This window comes from Euprymna scolopes, chromosome 27 (genome assembly GCF_053919585.1).
Source record: "Euprymna scolopes isolate OS-2025 chromosome 27, ASM5391958v1, whole genome shotgun sequence".
NCBI classification, from domain to species: domain Eukaryota; kingdom Metazoa; phylum Mollusca; class Cephalopoda; order Sepiida; family Sepiolidae; genus Euprymna; species Euprymna scolopes.
The window spans coordinates 83,224,670-83,242,407 of record NC_136508.1 but is presented as its reverse complement, the minus strand read 5'-3'; the positions used below and the strand labels follow the sequence as shown (position 1 = coordinate 83,242,407).

The 17,738-nt window shown below is 32.9% G+C and overlaps 1 protein-coding gene across 1 annotated transcript in view; it reads left to right on the top strand.

Moving 5' to 3' along the window:
* The first annotated feature begins 438 nt into the window (after positions 1–438).
* The window catches only part of LOC145248947 (NADH-ubiquinone oxidoreductase 49 kDa subunit-like), a 58,446-nt gene continuing 41,146 nt past the window's right edge, over positions 439–17,738 (top strand). Inside the window, exons 1-3 of the mRNA XM_080110746.1 lie at positions 439–612; positions 5,155–5,264; positions 7,001–7,110. Coding sequence (XP_079966872.1) covers positions 512–612; positions 5,155–5,264; positions 7,001–7,110 — 321 coding nt within the window. The 5' untranslated portion in view covers positions 439–511. The remainder of the gene's footprint in view (positions 613–5,154; positions 5,265–7,000; positions 7,111–17,738) is intronic.

Here is a 17,738-nt window from a genome sequence, read left to right as displayed (position 1 = left end):
CGTTATTTAAAACGCCATTCTTAACACACACACACACACACACACACACACACACACACATATATATATATATATATATATATATATATATATATATATATATATATACATGAGAAGTTTTAAGCAATTTAATTTGCCATAAATAGTGACTAAATAAGTTTTGTTATTAAAGTGATTTTAGTGCTTACTGTGGGGCGTGGGCGTGCTATTTTTTTAAAATAGTATTTTATTTTCAAGTTAAATTCAAGTTTTACGGTATCTTTTGTTTATCAAATTGTTAGGTACAGAAAAGTTACAAAAAACAGCCGCTCCCCATGTTAGAAATGGGGTTCTAAATAACGCTTTTATTTTAGAACGGCGTCTTCTCTCCAAAAGTGTTGTTGTTTTTGTTTTGTTTTTGTTTTAAATTGATTAGCGTGAGAAAATTACTTTTAAACACAGGAGAGTTCCTCTAAAAAGGGAGCTAACTTATTTGTAAACGTCGGCTTTTAACTTCCGGTGAAGTACCAACATGGCGGCACTCGGTGGATTAGTACGTACAGTGACGCCAAATATTCTTTCCTTGTCCAGAAAGAGTCTCCTTGGTTATGCACCGTCACTTTTTGTGTGCAGGTAAAACTTGTGTTTTATTAAGAATACTTCAAAATGATAAATTACTTCACATGTGAACATTTTGACCCTCGTATTTAGAAAGTCTTTGATGTTTTGTCGCGAAAGTTTATAACCTTGAAGGCTTGATAGGAGGTCACTTCAAATGTTGTGATTTACTTTTACTATTTCTCTTATTACAGTTTGCAGATTTCAATAAAATCATTAATTAAATCATAAAATACTTTTGTAACGAACTGTATTTTTTTTTGATAATGCGGTTATTTTATTCTTAAAAAATGTTTTCAAAATAACTGCATATCAATATTGACGTTGAGCCTCTTGATGTGTCATTAAGTTGAATTTGATGAACGAATATCTTTTTTACCAACACAAATAACGTTTTTTTTTCAAGCGAATCTTGCACATAAAAAAAAAACACGGTTTTTTTTTGTTGTCTCTGTTTCCCGACTTGTATGCGTATAAAAAGGTAAAACGAAAACGATCAGAAGATAGACTTCGATTTCTGAATCACTGGATTCAGTGAATCGAATCAATCACCTCACACCTCACATTGACATAAATACTACTTAGACCATTATGTTTTCGCACGATTGGCCGTATTTATTAAGTGGGTTTCTATCAGTGTTTTGTTTAATTTTTTCTGACTCGACGCTATTTGTGTTTCCAAGTAAGTAAAAACTTTAAAATAAGTTAAAACAACAACAACAACAACAAAAAACATATCCAGGTAGGTAGAAGAGTAGCTTATCTTGCCTTTTGTAACATTTTATTTATTTATTTTGTCTTAATTGCAAAATGTTCAAATATGTTAGTGTATTTTGTATTAGCAGTAACTTGTATTTCTCTTCCTTGTTGTTAAAATGAAAAATTTGGTTTATTTAACTACTTTTTTCTGCTAAGACGTTTCTGATCCTTCACCAAAACCAAACCAAAACATTTCATTACGTCAATACGTCTTTTTTATTTTTTTTTTATTTTTTTTTAATAAAACACTTAATAATTGGTAAATTTTTACGACGTGCCCCCCACACTGCCCTAGCGTATTATAAAACACCCCAACATCCCCATGTTAAAACTGCTTTCGGAATAAACACCCCTAACATCGAAAGCCGTTCTTATAGGGAGGTGGCGGGGGCATTCCGAAAGTCGTTCTTAACATGGGGTGGTTGAGGGGGTGTTTATACTACGCTAAAAATTTTTGTATTTTTCTGTTAAAATTTTAAATATTTTATATTAAAGGGGGGAAAAAATGGTGTTTCTATAGAATTTGAACCAAATCAAATCGACTTTTTCCTAACTAAACAAACCCCGGTTAGGGTTGGAAAAACAAACAGACAAACAAACAAACAAACAAACAAACCAGCTGTCCAAATTCTGTTATATAATATTATTTTAATAACCTAATAAAATCGCACTTTTGAGGCACTGTCATTTTTCCCCTGTTGGTAAAAATCTATTATCCCGGACCAAGAATAAAATTAACAAATTGTATCTTTTATAAAATTTTTTTTTTTTTTGTTCCAACAAAAAAATATCATGACCTTCATTAACCCCACCCCATCACCAACCCTAAACTCTCAGCAACAAAGTTCGGAATAGCAATACGTAAACTATAAAATATGAAAAGCAGTTTGAACTAGTTGATTGTTTTGGTCTGTGTTAATAGATTTTTACCAATAAGGTTAGTCAATGTGGTTGTGAACCAAATCTTCATTGCAGTGAAATGTTACCTTGTAATGATAGGAGATCAATCCTCAAAGAATTTTTAATAGCTTTAAGTAGTGTATTTTTATCTGCATCCTTTTTCTGTGTGATTCTCCAGATAAATCCATATATGTAATTCTATGTTTCTTGACCTTAATAATATGGATGATGATGCTATTATCCTCAGTGAAGTACCAGCAGGCATTGAATAATGTCAATACCATCACCAAACGCATGGGTATGATGATCAATGCCTCTAAAACAAACTTTCTATCAGCCTTGCCCCTGCTTCCAGCAGAGTCCCTTTCATTCTCAATGGTGTCATTAGTTCAAGTATCTGGACTCAATCTTTACGACTACAGGACAGGCTAATGATGAGATTGCAATCTGTATTGATTGCACTTGTGCAGCCTTCTGCCATCTCCAAAGTAAATTGTAGTTGCGACAAGAGATAAAATTCACAACAAAATTGAAGATATATCAAGTATTGATGCATACAATACCACTGTATGCTTGTGAGGCCTGGCCCCTGGTCAAAGATGTTCATGCAATCAAGGTTTTAGATAAATACTACCTTCAATGCATTTTGTGCATCTGTCTTTCTGATCAAATTTCAAACCCCACCATCCATGCAAGATGCAACACCACCAGTATCACAGAGACTCTTCTTAAAAGGAGACTTTGCTAGTTTGGTCGCATTCTTTAACACCTTCAGGAAAAATTTATCTGCAAATTGGTAGCCCCAATTGCATTCATCTACTGGAAGAAGTGCAGATGCAGTGAACTGAAACATTGATAGGAACAATGAGGACAGACATAGAGCTGATGACTGGCCCATGCGATTTTGGTGTTCGACATTGAAACTTGGAATAGCTGAATTATATGAAGGACTGAGCTACCGATAAGCAGGGATGGACTACTTTCATGCGAGATGCATGAACTCTAAACTCATTTGGAATCCTCTCAACCCACGTTGGTATGAATGCCAGTCAAGCTGTTGGGTGGGTATAATATGAACAACACCTGCCATTTGAAAATTCAAATATTTCAGATTTGCATTAAGTTTGATCCCTAGTTATTAGGCACCAATCAAGCCATAAGACATACCATAAGACCTCTTTAGCTTGAGACATTTTCTAGAAGCAAACTAATTTAATGGATTTTGATTAAAGTAGAATAAGGATTCTAGACATAAGGTTTAGTAGCACGCATACCTTGATTTGAATTTTTGTAAAAGTGATGCAAAATTGTTCTGTTTGTGAATTAATTTTATTAATTAGCAGAATATCCGTCTTGAGATGGGTACTCTGTGTTATATCAATGTTAGGATAGTGACAATTATGAATTAAGTTTTCTTTTCTGATCAAACTGGATAGCACAAAAGGCTCATTTCTTGCATTCACAGTAAAATCAAAACTCCATATTTCAAGATAATTTAACTTTACAGAATATATGGGCCAAATATTTTTTATTGCTTATGTATATGCAATATCATTTGCATATTTGATTTTAAAAAAGTTAATTTTATTAATTATTATTTGTTATTGTTTTATTTTTTTTTAACTTAATGATTGTTTTTATTCTAATCTAACAAACAGTTCCATTTCACAATGTTTTATTTTCTGGACAAATATTTAGCATCTGTGTTCAAATGTTCCTTTCTTTAGAATGACTGACTTTATTTGCAACAAGTTGTGATCAATTTCTAAATTGAAAGTGAAAAGGCAAATTGATTTCTTTCTTTTCCTTTTATAGTCACATTTAAAAGATAAATTTGTATCAAAATGACAAAAACTGTTGATGCTGTGTTTATAGATAAGAAATATTTTGTTTAGTGATTACAATAAAGTTCTGAATAAAATGTTTATGTTAATTTAATGTTTCAACTAGTGAACTTTGAAGTGATAGTGAACTGGCAAATAGAAATTTTGTAAACATGAGAAAACATAGATTTAAAAGGGAATCACTGCCACTCATGAATTGCTCACAACAGAAACTTTTTTTTTTTTTTTCAACCTTCCATTATTATCGAACAACAGATTGGTTGGTTGGTTGTTTTTGTTTTACGGCATATCAACCCTTTTCGGGTTATTTAATGCTGAATCCAAAGATTTTGAAGATAAATTTTTTTAATAGAATATATTTGTTGTTTTCATGTCGCTTTCTATTTAACCCATAGTTGGGACCCTAACAGGTACTACCACTCCGGGTCAGAGTGGACCTGGGAGCAATGGTAATTAAAGGGTGGCTCCACACTCCCCAAAGCCCATAAGCTGGGGCCTCACCACTGGGTATATTTTAAGGTCATATCCAGGACCCCCATTGAGGGACTTTTACCCTCTGCAGAAGGGCAGTTGGTGTATTCTAATGCCCCACCGACAGGGCCATATCGAACAACAGAAGAAAATGGTATCTTGCTTTTGCTACATCTTCAAGGATAAAAAAAATTAACCATACATTCTGATGATTGATGTAACTAAAGCACCAGTTTCTGGTTAGTCACTTAACTAGTTTAACTATTTTCTATCATCCAGTCTTGTAACTCCTATCTTCCCTTTTGGCATATTTTTTGCCTGTTTAGATTCAGTTAATTAAACACTGATGGGTGGGTTTCTTTAAGCTTAGTTTTTTCTTAAAGTGATGCTATCTTCTCCCTTTTTATTATGATTAGCTCCTTACATCAAGTGGCTTCATGCCTTGTCTGAAGTGACTTAAAAAAAAGAGATTGCCATCAGACACCAAAGGAAATATAAAAAAAAAACTGTCACTGTTTCTTTTACAATATTTAATAATACATTTTCTTTTATTTCATTTGATCATTTTGTTTTCAACTTTCAGCCGCGGTGCTAACAAATGGATGTTGGATCCTGAGTACTTGAAGAGGTTTACTGGCCCCATCATGTATCCAGATGAAGTAACCTCCAAGTGGCAAAATTTGCCCATCAATCGTTAGTATCTTTTAATTGATAACATATGGTGTGCATTATCATATGACCCATATAGATGTCAATGGGCAAATAATTCCAGTCAATTCAAAATGTTTCTCTTGTCAATTAAAAATTATTGTATTCTCTCGTAGTCTTCATCTATGTGTTTGTCATCTTTATTTGCATCTCTGAAGAGTAAACAAACAACGCAGCATTTTTGCTTTCACAATTTTATTGCATATTTTCAGAGAAAGAAAGAAGAGAACTATGATTGTTTAGTGGCCATTGAGGGTTGAGGACATGTGTTGCATGGGAGAAATGATATGAATGCTGTCTAATGTGAGTCTTAAAGACATGTTTATATCTGATGATCTGTAAAGAACGTTAAATCTTGACAGAATAGAAAAAATGTAGATTGTGTATAAATATAAAAAAATGAAAGATCCCAATATATTGAACAATAGTGAACACAAAACGACATATTGCATGATTCATTAATAATAAAAAAATTTTTTTAGATATTCTAAATTTAATTGTATCACTTGAAATTGTTTTTTTTTTTTTTAGCTGAAAATTTTCTATCTTTTTGACCTTACTTTAAGTAAATAATTCTTGAGAGGGGGAAAGAAAAGACTTATAAAATTACAAAATGTTATTGATTAAAATTGAAATTTATTTGCAAAAAAAAAAAAAATTGTTGCAAACGTTTAAAGTTTGTGTGTCAATGCTAAAAATGGATGTTTTGAAAACATTTCCTAAGCTGACTAAGTCGTTCGTTACCTACTGTGATTGTTTAGTAGCCATTGAGGGTTGAGGACATGTGTTGCATGGGAGAAATGATATGAATGTTGTGTAATGTGAGTCTTAAAGACAGGTTTAGATCTGATGACCTGAAAAGAATGTTAAATCTTGACAGTATAAAAAAAATCTGTGCAGAACAGGAGACATTGATGGTATAGCTGCATTGAAAGATGAATGAGAATTTTTGTGGTTACATGCTTAACAGTTGAGGGAGCAAGGGAGGGCAAAGGGAAACACGGGAAGAAGTGATAAGGATGGATTTAAGAGAAAGAGGGATAAATAAATACTTGGCCAGAGATTGGTTAGTTTGGCAGTCAGTTTCTAAAATCATTGAATACATGTTAGCATGTTAAACTGATGATGATGATGATGAATGTTGTCAGGATTGTACTTTTTTTTTTTTTTTTTTACTATCAAGTAGCAATAGTAGAAAGAATTTTCATTTTTTTTTTGTCTGTTCTTTGTGATTCAACAGCTAAAAAACTTGCCCTTTTCATATTTAGTCATATTTTAGAATGAACTACAAAATATTTTCAATGTCCCCATGCTAAGAATGGCTTTCTAAAATATTGCAAGTTTGAATTATTTGGAGTTTTCTCACTTTTTTTTTTTTTTTTCAGCTTGGCATCACAATATCATTGCTGTTCACTTAGCCACAAAATTTGATTTTTTTTATTGAAAGATAAAATTGCTTGATCAATTTATGTGATTTTTAGTGCATAATATTTTCTTTCCGTTGCAAGTATATCATACAGATTTTTTATTTTTTTTGCTTTTTGATATAGGAGAAATTGTGGTCAAGCACCAAATATTCTAGCTATTAGCTCTTAGAATCATCACTTAAAAAACAGAAAAACATCACTTAAGACAATGCATTTTTGTTGCTGTGATATTCTTTTAAAAATATATTTAAAAAATTTACTTTAAAAATTTGGTTGATTTTCTTTGATATTCAGCTCGAGCAGAGGATCAAGAAAAAGAAGTACAAAATGTTACAATGAACTTTGGCCCCCAACATCCTGCTGCCCATGGCGTCTTGCGTCTTGTACTCACTCTTGATGGCGAGGTATCATTTTTTATTTAAATTTTCGGTACTTCTTAAAATAGTCGACAAATCGATTTTTTTTTTTTTTTTTTTTTTAATATGTTGTTTTAAGCAAAAATAATATTACATACTTGTCATGTCGAAAATGGTAATATATCCAAAAATTATGAAAATTCATAAAGTTTGAATTGCTATTATGTTTTTAGTAAAATAAAGTCTATCTACCAAATATTGCAGCCATAAACAAGTAATCTAAAATATTTGTTCCGGGTTATGTCCCCCATATGTAGACTCTTACGGTCTATAACATTAGAGACAAATGCAATTTTACCTAATTTTTCAGAAAAATTAATTTTAACTATAACTTTTTATTTAAACTTTTGTAATTATTACTATTTTTGGCATGACACTTAAGTACGTAATATTGTTTTGCTGAGAATGACATATTTAAAAATTCAATCTGTCAACTCTATCTTAAGAAACACAAAATTTTCTTTGCTTTTCAAATCCTATAGAATGATTATTAATGAAAATCTGTTATTTTTTTCTAAAAATCTATACAATGAAAGAATTTTCTGCATTGGAGTTCATTAAATTTGCCTCTTCTGGTAAAGAAATGGTTGGTGGCAAACCAGTTCATTTTTTTTTCTTTTTAATTTAAAAAAAAGTGTTTGTCATAAATTCTTCCCCATCAGTAAATCAAATTTTGTTCATCCTATTCATCAATTTTCAGAATTCTTCATCATTCAACTAATAATCGATTTATCTCATTAATACTTATTCTTGAATGGCTTTTAGCCTTAATCAGTGGCAACTTGTTTAAAAAAAATAAATTGTGTATGAATATATAAATGAAAGATCACAATGTCGAACCATAATGAACACCAAACGACATATTGCATGATTCATCAAAAAAAATGTACAAATGTAAATATTCTAAATTTAATTGCAGCAATTGAAATCGTTTGTATTTTTTATTTTTATCTCAGAATTTTCTTTAAGTAAATAGTTCCTGATAGGATATAAGAAAACTTATAAAACCACAAAAAGTTGTTATTGATTAAAATTTATAGACCAAAAATATTAAGGTGCGGCCGTCAGCTAAAAATTTTTTAGCTTGTGTGTTAGTGCTAAAGGTGTACATTTTGAAAACCTTTCTTAAGATTACTAAGTAGTTCATTACATTCATGTTAAGATCGTTTGCTACATTAGTTTCATTGTTTATTGAAATAAACATTAAAACAGTTGTCTCTGTTATTTCTTGTCACCTTGTAAAAGGATGTGTACATCTATATACAATTTTTTTTTTTTTTCATTTTTCTTAAACTTTTTCTTCTAGGGGATGGGACATCCAACCAGATGTCTGACATTTACCCCTATTTTAGTGAGTCCAACCAAGAGATCTTTTCAGGATTCTAGCCGTCCCTTTCAGTGCAATCGTTTGTATTTCACTTGCACTTGGTTCACCGGGTATGCTTGCTATGTACTTTTTAAAGTTCTTTTTCATAAGCCCAGTTGCTCCTATGATGACTGCTATAATTGAAACGTCTTTTAATTTCCAATTTCGTTTCATATCATACATAAGTCCTTGATACTTTGTAATCTTTTCCCTCTCAACTCTGTTAAGCCCTGTATCATTGGGTACACTGACCTCTATTACGGTCGCTTTTTTGTTTGCTCTGTCCCAAATCACTATATCTGGTTTAACAGCTGCATTTTCAAGATATGTAGCAGTAGGGATTATGTAGTCATAGTGAATAGTGTAGTTGTCATTCCCAACTGTTCGTTCGGGTATATGTTCCCAGGAGTTTTTATTACACTGAATGTTGAGTTTCTTACATATCTTCCAGTGAAGGTATTTGCAAACTCCGTTATGGCGATCTGTATAGTAACCGTCTCCAAGTAGGACTTTGCAACCAGAAATCAGGTGGCCCACACTCTCAACCTCAGTGCTACAGAACCTGTATGTTAATGGATATAATAGAATCTGAATGTTAATGGATATAATAGATATTGTCACTATCTTTAGTAAGTGGTTTCAGAAAACAGAAATAAGGACAGAGAATACCATCTTCATTTTAACAAGATGAAAGCGATTGTGGTATATCTTTTGCTGGTTCCATGGAAATCATTACTTTGTGCTGGCGTGCAAACCTCAAAAAGTATATTTAAATACTGGTTGATGTTTTATACAAGATTGTGTCCCCTTAAGAGGTAATCATCTGGTGATAGTCAAGTAACACATTTCCTAACTTTTGGTATAGTGCTACCAGAAGCGGTGACAAGGCAAAACATTTCCTTTGTTTTTTTTTTCTCTCTCACAATTATGTCTCCCCTATGCATGTACTCTTTTTTATTACGTTTTTTCTATTTTTTTTATTGATAATTATTGAAAAGTTTTGTTTTGGTCTTATTTTGATTAAGAATTATTGAAATTAGTTTTTTTTTTTTTTTTTTTAATGAATTATTGAAAACGCTTTTTAAAATCTTTTTAAACTATTTTGAGAAAATTATGTATTGGATACGTTTTTTATGATGTTTGAAATTTTGTTATTTTGATTTCACTAATTTTATTTTTATTTCAATTATATTTTTATACTTTCATAAACATATATTTATTACATAAATTCAAATAAAAAAAACTTATTTTTATAATTTCATTGATATATATTTCTTCTAAAGTTTCAAACAAAATAAAAATTTATTTTTTAAAATTTTGTTATAAAAGTGCAATTGAAGACTAATTGTGTTATTTTTATCTTTTATAATTCTATTCGTTTTTATTGTATACTTATATTTTATTTCAATAAATCCTTTCACAATAGAAATACTAAAGAACAATGAAAATGAAGGAACTGATTTGCCTTATCATCGCTTCCGGTAGTAGCCACACCGGAAGTTAGGAAGTACATTAGCTGACTATAACCGATTATCTAAATATCAGTAGCCATAATGCATTCAGCGATGTCTTGGTCTGTAGGCTGATATTCATCTGTTCATTGCAATGATGTTGGATATGCAAGTACTATTTGTCACCTACAGATAAATCTAATTTATATGTGGAGTGGATGATATTTGTTCAATTTTTCAACTGTTAAATTGGTACATAAAGTCAGATGCATGTTTGACTATCAGATGCTGTCAAAATGTTGGAATTCGTTATTGAAACTCAGTGACGGTCACATCATGTGACCTTATTTCTTCCCTGAGGACATCGAACTGAATAATAAAGGTTTTATCCATGTTGTGAGATACTGAAACTCTGGATCGATCAGGTAGCTGCTTTTATGCCATACATGTGGCAGTAAGTCTCAGCTGCCTCCAGTATCAACTGGAAGACCAGAACTTCATTGATATCAGGCTTTCCAACTTGCTTGACTAAAACTCCCTTAACTTAATGTGGGGAACAGTAGAATGAGTCATTAGCATCTAATTGCAACACAAAACTTGAGCTGAAGGCCTGGATCACCAGAGCCTTTGAGAGGCCTAAGTGGAAACAGTGATGAAGGCTTATAGCCATTTCTGAGGTTGTATGCTAGTGAGATTGACAGAACAAGTCATGAAATTCCCTTCAAACTGCTGCAAGTTTGATGGATAAAACTAGAAATTAACTTATTTTTTTCCTAGAAATTAATTAATGTAATCAAATAGCATTCATATACTTCTAAATTTTTCTCAAGTTTTATTAAGAAAATCATATCTACCTGACAAGTCATTTTTCTTTTCAATTTCTTTACCTCTGGTGCTACCAGATCAGGCTGTCTATTGGCTTCCTGAGACGAAATGCACCTACATCGATTTTCTGTTTTTGTTTTCTATTCTCTTTTGTAAAACTTAATTATGTTCTGCAAAAACAAAATAACAACCCCCTTCCCCTCTCGTTTCCTTTTCCTTCCCAACCCCGTCGGCCCCCCTCTCTCCCCCTCCCCCCTTTTTTTGCCCTGTTCGTACGGCACTAGAATAAGCCGACTGCCCCCCTGCAGAGGGTAAAAATCCTTCAATGGGCAACCAGTTAGCCATGGGTTGCTACTTGTTATGCCTTAGGACGTGATCCTGGTGATTGAGCTAACCTAGACCTGGGTGCATAAAAGTCTAGGCACTGCAACACATTACTTCGGCCAGACGGGCGGTCGGAGAGGCCCAATCCGATCAATCGGCTAGTCACGCCAAGTGCTCTTACACCCAAAGTACCAACTACCACAACAAAGAACGAAACTTAAAGGTACTCCCATCTTTTTTTTTTTCTTCCCCCACTACAAAAGTAGGCAAACCAAGTAAGTGCTAGAAGGCGATGGCAAAGGTCAATCAATTGGAAAGACCAGAGCTCAACACTCCATCTGAACAAATGTATTTTTGAGGACATATTGAGCAGAAAATATAGTGCTTGAGAACTCCTTACCAAAAGAGTATATCCTCCACGTAGCCCCGACATGGTCAAGGCGAATGGGTTTCCCCCTTACTATGCCCCAATTTTGGACTCTGAGGTGGGTAGGGAGCGTGGTTGATGAAAAATAAATCTCAAAATCCATGGCTGATAAAAACAAATGCATCCCCTCAAAACCCTTAAAAGAAATCATTCCTCTGACTCTAACCTCTCAAGCTCAGATGAAGACCAAAATTCAAAACTAGAAAGACCATTCCAACTATAGACGAAGAAAACTTCCCACGATTCTTGGTTATTGAATTAATCGAAAATAAAAAAATTGGAAATTTATCACCTTTTCTAATAGAAAAGACATTATCCACAAAAAGTAAACCAAAAATGATTAAAAAAAACAAAAGATGGAAATCTACTAGATGCTCAATCTCTACTTAAAAGTGCAAAGTCTTTCCCCATAAAACACTAAACACTTCGAAAGGAGTAGTTCGAAGTTATGAACTATCGCTAGCAACTGAAGAAGAAATAAAAACCAAATTAGAAAAACAATAATCAACCACATCCGCATAAACATAAAAAGAAACAATAAAATAATAACCACCAACACATGCATATTAACGTTTAACAAATCAACAATACCTAAAGAAATAAAAATTGGCTACTTAAATGTAAAAGTAGACGAATATATCCCAGCTCCATTAAGATGTTTCCATTGCCAAAAATATGGACATCATAGAGAAGCCTGTAAAGGAATAAAAATATGTGGAAAATGCGGCAACAAAGAGCCTGACCACACCAAAGAAAAATGCATAAGTGAGGTGAAATGATCGAACCCGAAGCCCTGAGGCGAAGTTTGAATATAAAATCGGCCAGCCAGAATGAGTTAGTGAAAGATGTTTGAATTTATTTAAGAACAAAATTGACAGGTGCGCGTCCGGAAGTCGTCGAGCGTGACAACGACGACGTAGGTTTGTTTGTTATAAGCGAAGTAAAAAAAGAAAACAACGTTAACACTTAAGTGGGAAAAAAACACAAAAAAAACTAACGTAAGGCAAACGAACGATGAAAACAGAAAAACGAACATGTGAAAAATGGCTTAAATAAGCCTGTTTCGATATTAAAATTTAAAAAATCGGTGGGTACCCGGGTGTTTTTGGGTTTTGCTAATAATAAGCGAAGTAAAAAAAAAAAAAAAAAAAAAAAAGCAGAAAAACGAAACACTGGTTCAATATTAAAATTTAAAAAAAAAAAAAAAAAAAAAAAAAATCTCACACCACGATTCGAACCCAAAATGTTTAGATAATGAACCAAGGCCTTAAGCAACTGAGCTAATGTGACGTATATGAAATTTGTTCGGTTTTTCAACTATTTAAAGTAAATCAGGTCACAACGTCATCTGACATATGCGTAGAATCGGTCATTGTCACGAGAGGACCGTTTTTGTTGACCCCCCCCCCCCTGTCGAAAATTGTCGATTTCGGGGTGAAAAAGTTAACGTTTTTGGCCAGTTTTTCAATATTTTTCGAGCAAAGGATGGAGCTTCGATGTGATACCGAGTTTGTGAATTTTCGTTGCGTCTGTCGAAAGTTTTTAGCAGACATCCAAACATACATACATACATACATTTTCGCTTTTATATATAGAGATTACAGTAACTCCATCCAAAATCACATACCCAGGTGGAACACAAACAAAGCCAACTGGGCCGAATTTAAAGAACTTTGTTCACTAAAATTAACAGAACATCAAATCCAAACAATAGAAGAATTCACGGAAGTACTCATAACAATAGCCAAAAAATGCATACCCAAAAATTCTCCTCCTGGAAAAAAAAAACCATGGTTCAATCCAGAATGTAAAACGGCCATTAGACAGAGAAAGGCAGCCTTAAGAAAATTTTAAAAATAACTCACAACCAACAACTTAATAGAATACAAACACCAAAGAGCTAAAACTCGAAAAACAATTAAAGAATCCAAAAGATCCTGCTGGCAACAATTTGCCAACAAAATCAACATCACCACTAAACCCAAAACCGCCTGGGAAATGATTAGGAAAATAACTGGAAAATATAATCCGAATCCAATCAAACACCTTCTCACAAATAAACAGAAAATAACTGATAAAAAAGATATTGCTAACACACTAGCTAAAACCTTTGCCGAAAATTCATCATCAAAACACTACAATAGACAATTCCAAATACTTAAGAAACATGAAGAAAAGTACAAAATAAACTTCAACTCCAAAAACCAAGAGCCTTACAATGAAATCTTCTCACTCAATGAACTAGAAACCACCATAGAAAAATCCTATAACTCAGCTGTAGAACCAGATGAAGTGCACTACAACTTCCTTAAAGAAATTCTGCCCAAATCATTAAAACTCCTTCACAAAATTTATAATAAAATATGGGAAACAAAAGATTTCCCAACTTTATGGAAACAAGCAACAATAATACCGATACCCAAATTGGGAAAAGATACATCAAACCCAGAAAACTACAGACCAATAACTCTCACAAGCTGCCTATGCAAAATGTTCGAAAAAATGATTAACTACTGTCTTATATGGTATCTAGATGACAACAAAATAATTTCTAAAATCCAGTGTGGATACCAAAAAAATCGAGGATGTATAGACCACATCACTAACCTCGAAAATTACATCAGAGAAGCTTTTGTCAATAAGGAACACGTAACATCTGTTTTTTTTTCGATCTTGAGAAAGCATATGCAACTACCTGAAAACTCTATCATAAAAGATCTCCACAACATTAGACTAAGAGGCAGACTACCTGAATTCATAAAAAACTTCCTAACAGACAGATCTTTCCAAGTTCGCATAGACTCGACTTTATCAGACTCACAAAATCAAGAAGGAGTGCCCCAAGGTAGCATATTATCAACAACTATCTTTAACATAAAAATCAATAACATTATAAAAGAACTCTCTCCTGATATACATAGCTCCTTATATGTAGATGACTGCTCAATCAGCTACAGATCTAAATACACTCACACTATTGAAAGAAAACTACAACATAACATAAATAAAATTAATAAATGGGCAACGAAAAATGGTTTCAAATTCTCCAAAACTAAAACAAAATGCATCCATTTCTGTAACCAACGCAAACTCCACCCTGACCCCACCTTACAGATTGAAGGCGGAAAAATTCCATTTGTAAACGAACACAAGCACTTGGGAATCATCTTTGACAAAAAACTAAATTTCATTCCACACATCAATCACATCAAAACCAAATGTAATAAAGCATTACAACTCCTACGAGTCATTGCCCATACAGATTGGGGAGCTGACAAGAACACACTACTCGAACTATATAGAGCATTAATTAGATCAAAAATAGATTACGTTAGCTTGATATATCAATCCACCAGAAAGTCATATCTAAAAACCCTCAACACAATATGCCACTCCAGACTAAGACTAGCACTAGGAGCATTTCCAACCTCCCCTGTAGAAAGCCTGTATGCAGAAGCACATGAAACTCCTCCAATGCTTAGAAATCAAAACCTTGGTCTAAAATACTACACAAAACTTACAGCCAACCCCACAAACCCAGCACACAATAGCACTTTAAATCCAAACCGTAAACACCTTTTCGACCAAAAAGAAAATGCAATCAAAACCTTTGAACTTAGAATAAAATCGATTTCCAAAGAAGCAAATCTACCCATAACCAAAATTCACGAAACTGTCCTACTCAAAACCCCTCTCTGGAAAATCGTATCCCCTAACATCGACCTAAGTTTAAGTAAATATGAAAAGAAACATACTCATCCAATAACTTATCATGATGATCTCGATAAAATCAAAGAAAAGTATCCAGACCACACACACATCTATACGGATGGGTCTAAACAAAATAATGCAACAGCCAGTGCAGCAATACTCAATAAATCAATCAAAAAACAATCAAACCTCCCAAAAGAAACCTCAATCTTCAGTGCTGAAATACATGCTCTAATCCTAGCTCTCAAACTCGCCTCCAATAACAAAAAAAAACAAATTTATAATCCTTTCAGACTCCCAATCTACTCTAAAAGCGATTAAAAATAAAAAGATGGACAACCCCCTAATCGCAAAATTACTCCAAAAATTAACTGAATTAAACAGTAAAAAAGAAATCATTTTCTGCTGGATACCGAGCCATTCCGGTATTAAAGGTAATGAATTAGCAGATTCAGCAGCAAAAAACGCCTTAAATCTCCCAATCGATGCAAATTTTAAAATTCCATACATAGATCTAAAAAGACGTATCAATGCATATACAACAGAGAAATGGCAAACCTACTGGAATGAACACCTTAACAACAAACTTCACGAAATCATGCCAAGAATCAAAAAACAAAAACAAAATACGAAATCAAACAGAAAAGAAGTCAAACTAACAAGAATAAAAATAGGCCATACCTATGTAACCCACTCATATCTCCTAAAAAAAAAAAAAAAAAAAAAAAAAGAAAGCCAACCCATCTGTATACCTTGTCAAACACCACTCACAATCAAACACATATTAATTGAATGTACTGATTTTGTAACAGTAAAAAATCGATTCTACAAAGAAAACAATATTAAAGAGTTATTTGATAAAAACAATCCCCACACCATACTCTCATATCTTAAAAAATTGGCCTTTATAAAAAATTTTTAAAAGAACCTTTATACAACGGTCCTGGATATGACCTAAAACTATATCCGATGGTAAGGCTCCAGCTTGCGGGCCTTGGAGAGTGTGGAGCCACCCTTTAATTGCCATTGCTCCCAGGTCCACTCTAACCCGGAGTGGTAGTACCTGTTAGGGTCCCAACTATGAGTTAAATAGAATCCGACTTAAAAAAACAAATATACTCCATTAAAAAAATCGTTCCTCAAAATCACTAGATTCGGCATTAAATAACCTGAAAAAGGTTGATATGCCATAAAACAACCAACCAATTTCTTTACTGTCATTACTAACTAGCAGAGCATTACCAATGTCGGCTAATGGAAATGAAAATTGGTCAGTAGGGCCCGGACAACAGCATATTCTTTTCATTGTTTTGACTCTCGAATGTGTATCCGTTGATATCTTATATGCTTTTATATAGAATAATGTGGTTCTGTGTTGATTAATTGTGTCGGATAAATACTCTAAAGTCAAAACAATGAAAAGAATATTCTGTTGTCATAGCCCTATTGATCAGTGATGATTGAAAACATGCGTTGTATGGAGAAAAATCATATGAGAATGATTTGATGGATGTGTAACGTGAGTCTTAAAGATGACACAATATTGATTTCATTCCTCTCCTCCTGATAAAAAAAACGTCTTTCAAAACAAAAGTTTGTTTGTTAAACTAATCCTGGTCTAGCATGATGCTTACCAAACCCTGAAGTAGAAACACTGTCCTTCAGCAAGCAAACATTGATGATGCCATTTTTTAGCTTTAATCCTATACAACTAAGAACAATCTATCTACACAGATTAAATAAAGGGTTTGATTCAAAATTTTGTATAGATTTATGGTTTTGAAAAGATACACCTGATGAAGGTCAGAAGTTACATTGGCAAAAATGTTGTGCTTGGTTTTTATAAGAATAGTAATTCAGTTAATACAAAATACATAAGGAAAATCTATTTTGAATATGAAACTTATGGGTTTTATTTAAAATCATGATCATACAGTTAGGAATGCTAATTTTATTTTAATAATACATGTCCAAAGAAATGAGCTTAGAGAAGTAGTAACAGTACCTATCAGATGATCTGGAAATTTGATAAAATTTTTCTTTTGCACATTTTAAATTGAGACCAGCAACTGAAGAGGAAAATTTTTTTCAAAATATACCATACAAACCTTACATCAAGTTGAATTGAGAACAAGTAACAGTTGTAACCTCAGTCGCAAAGTAGACAAAGAATAAGAAAGAACTTCAACTCGCTTTTTCCTGTTGTAACAGCAACAGTTATTTCCTTGTTTTCCTGCCATGCGTGACTTCTCATTATGGTTGTGACAACTCTCATGTGATCGTCTTCTCTAACATGCTCTCTCGTTTTTATAGTCTTACAGTGACCGCATTTCGTATGCCTTTGCATATGCACGTCCACATTGTTACAAATATGAATGAAAAATATTCTTGTCCAGAATACCTCCATATTAATAACAAAAATAAAAGTCTGTATGATGTACGTACTAATGACGAAACGAAAATATATTCCTAAAATTACATAAATTGATCAAGTAGTTTTACTTTTATAAAG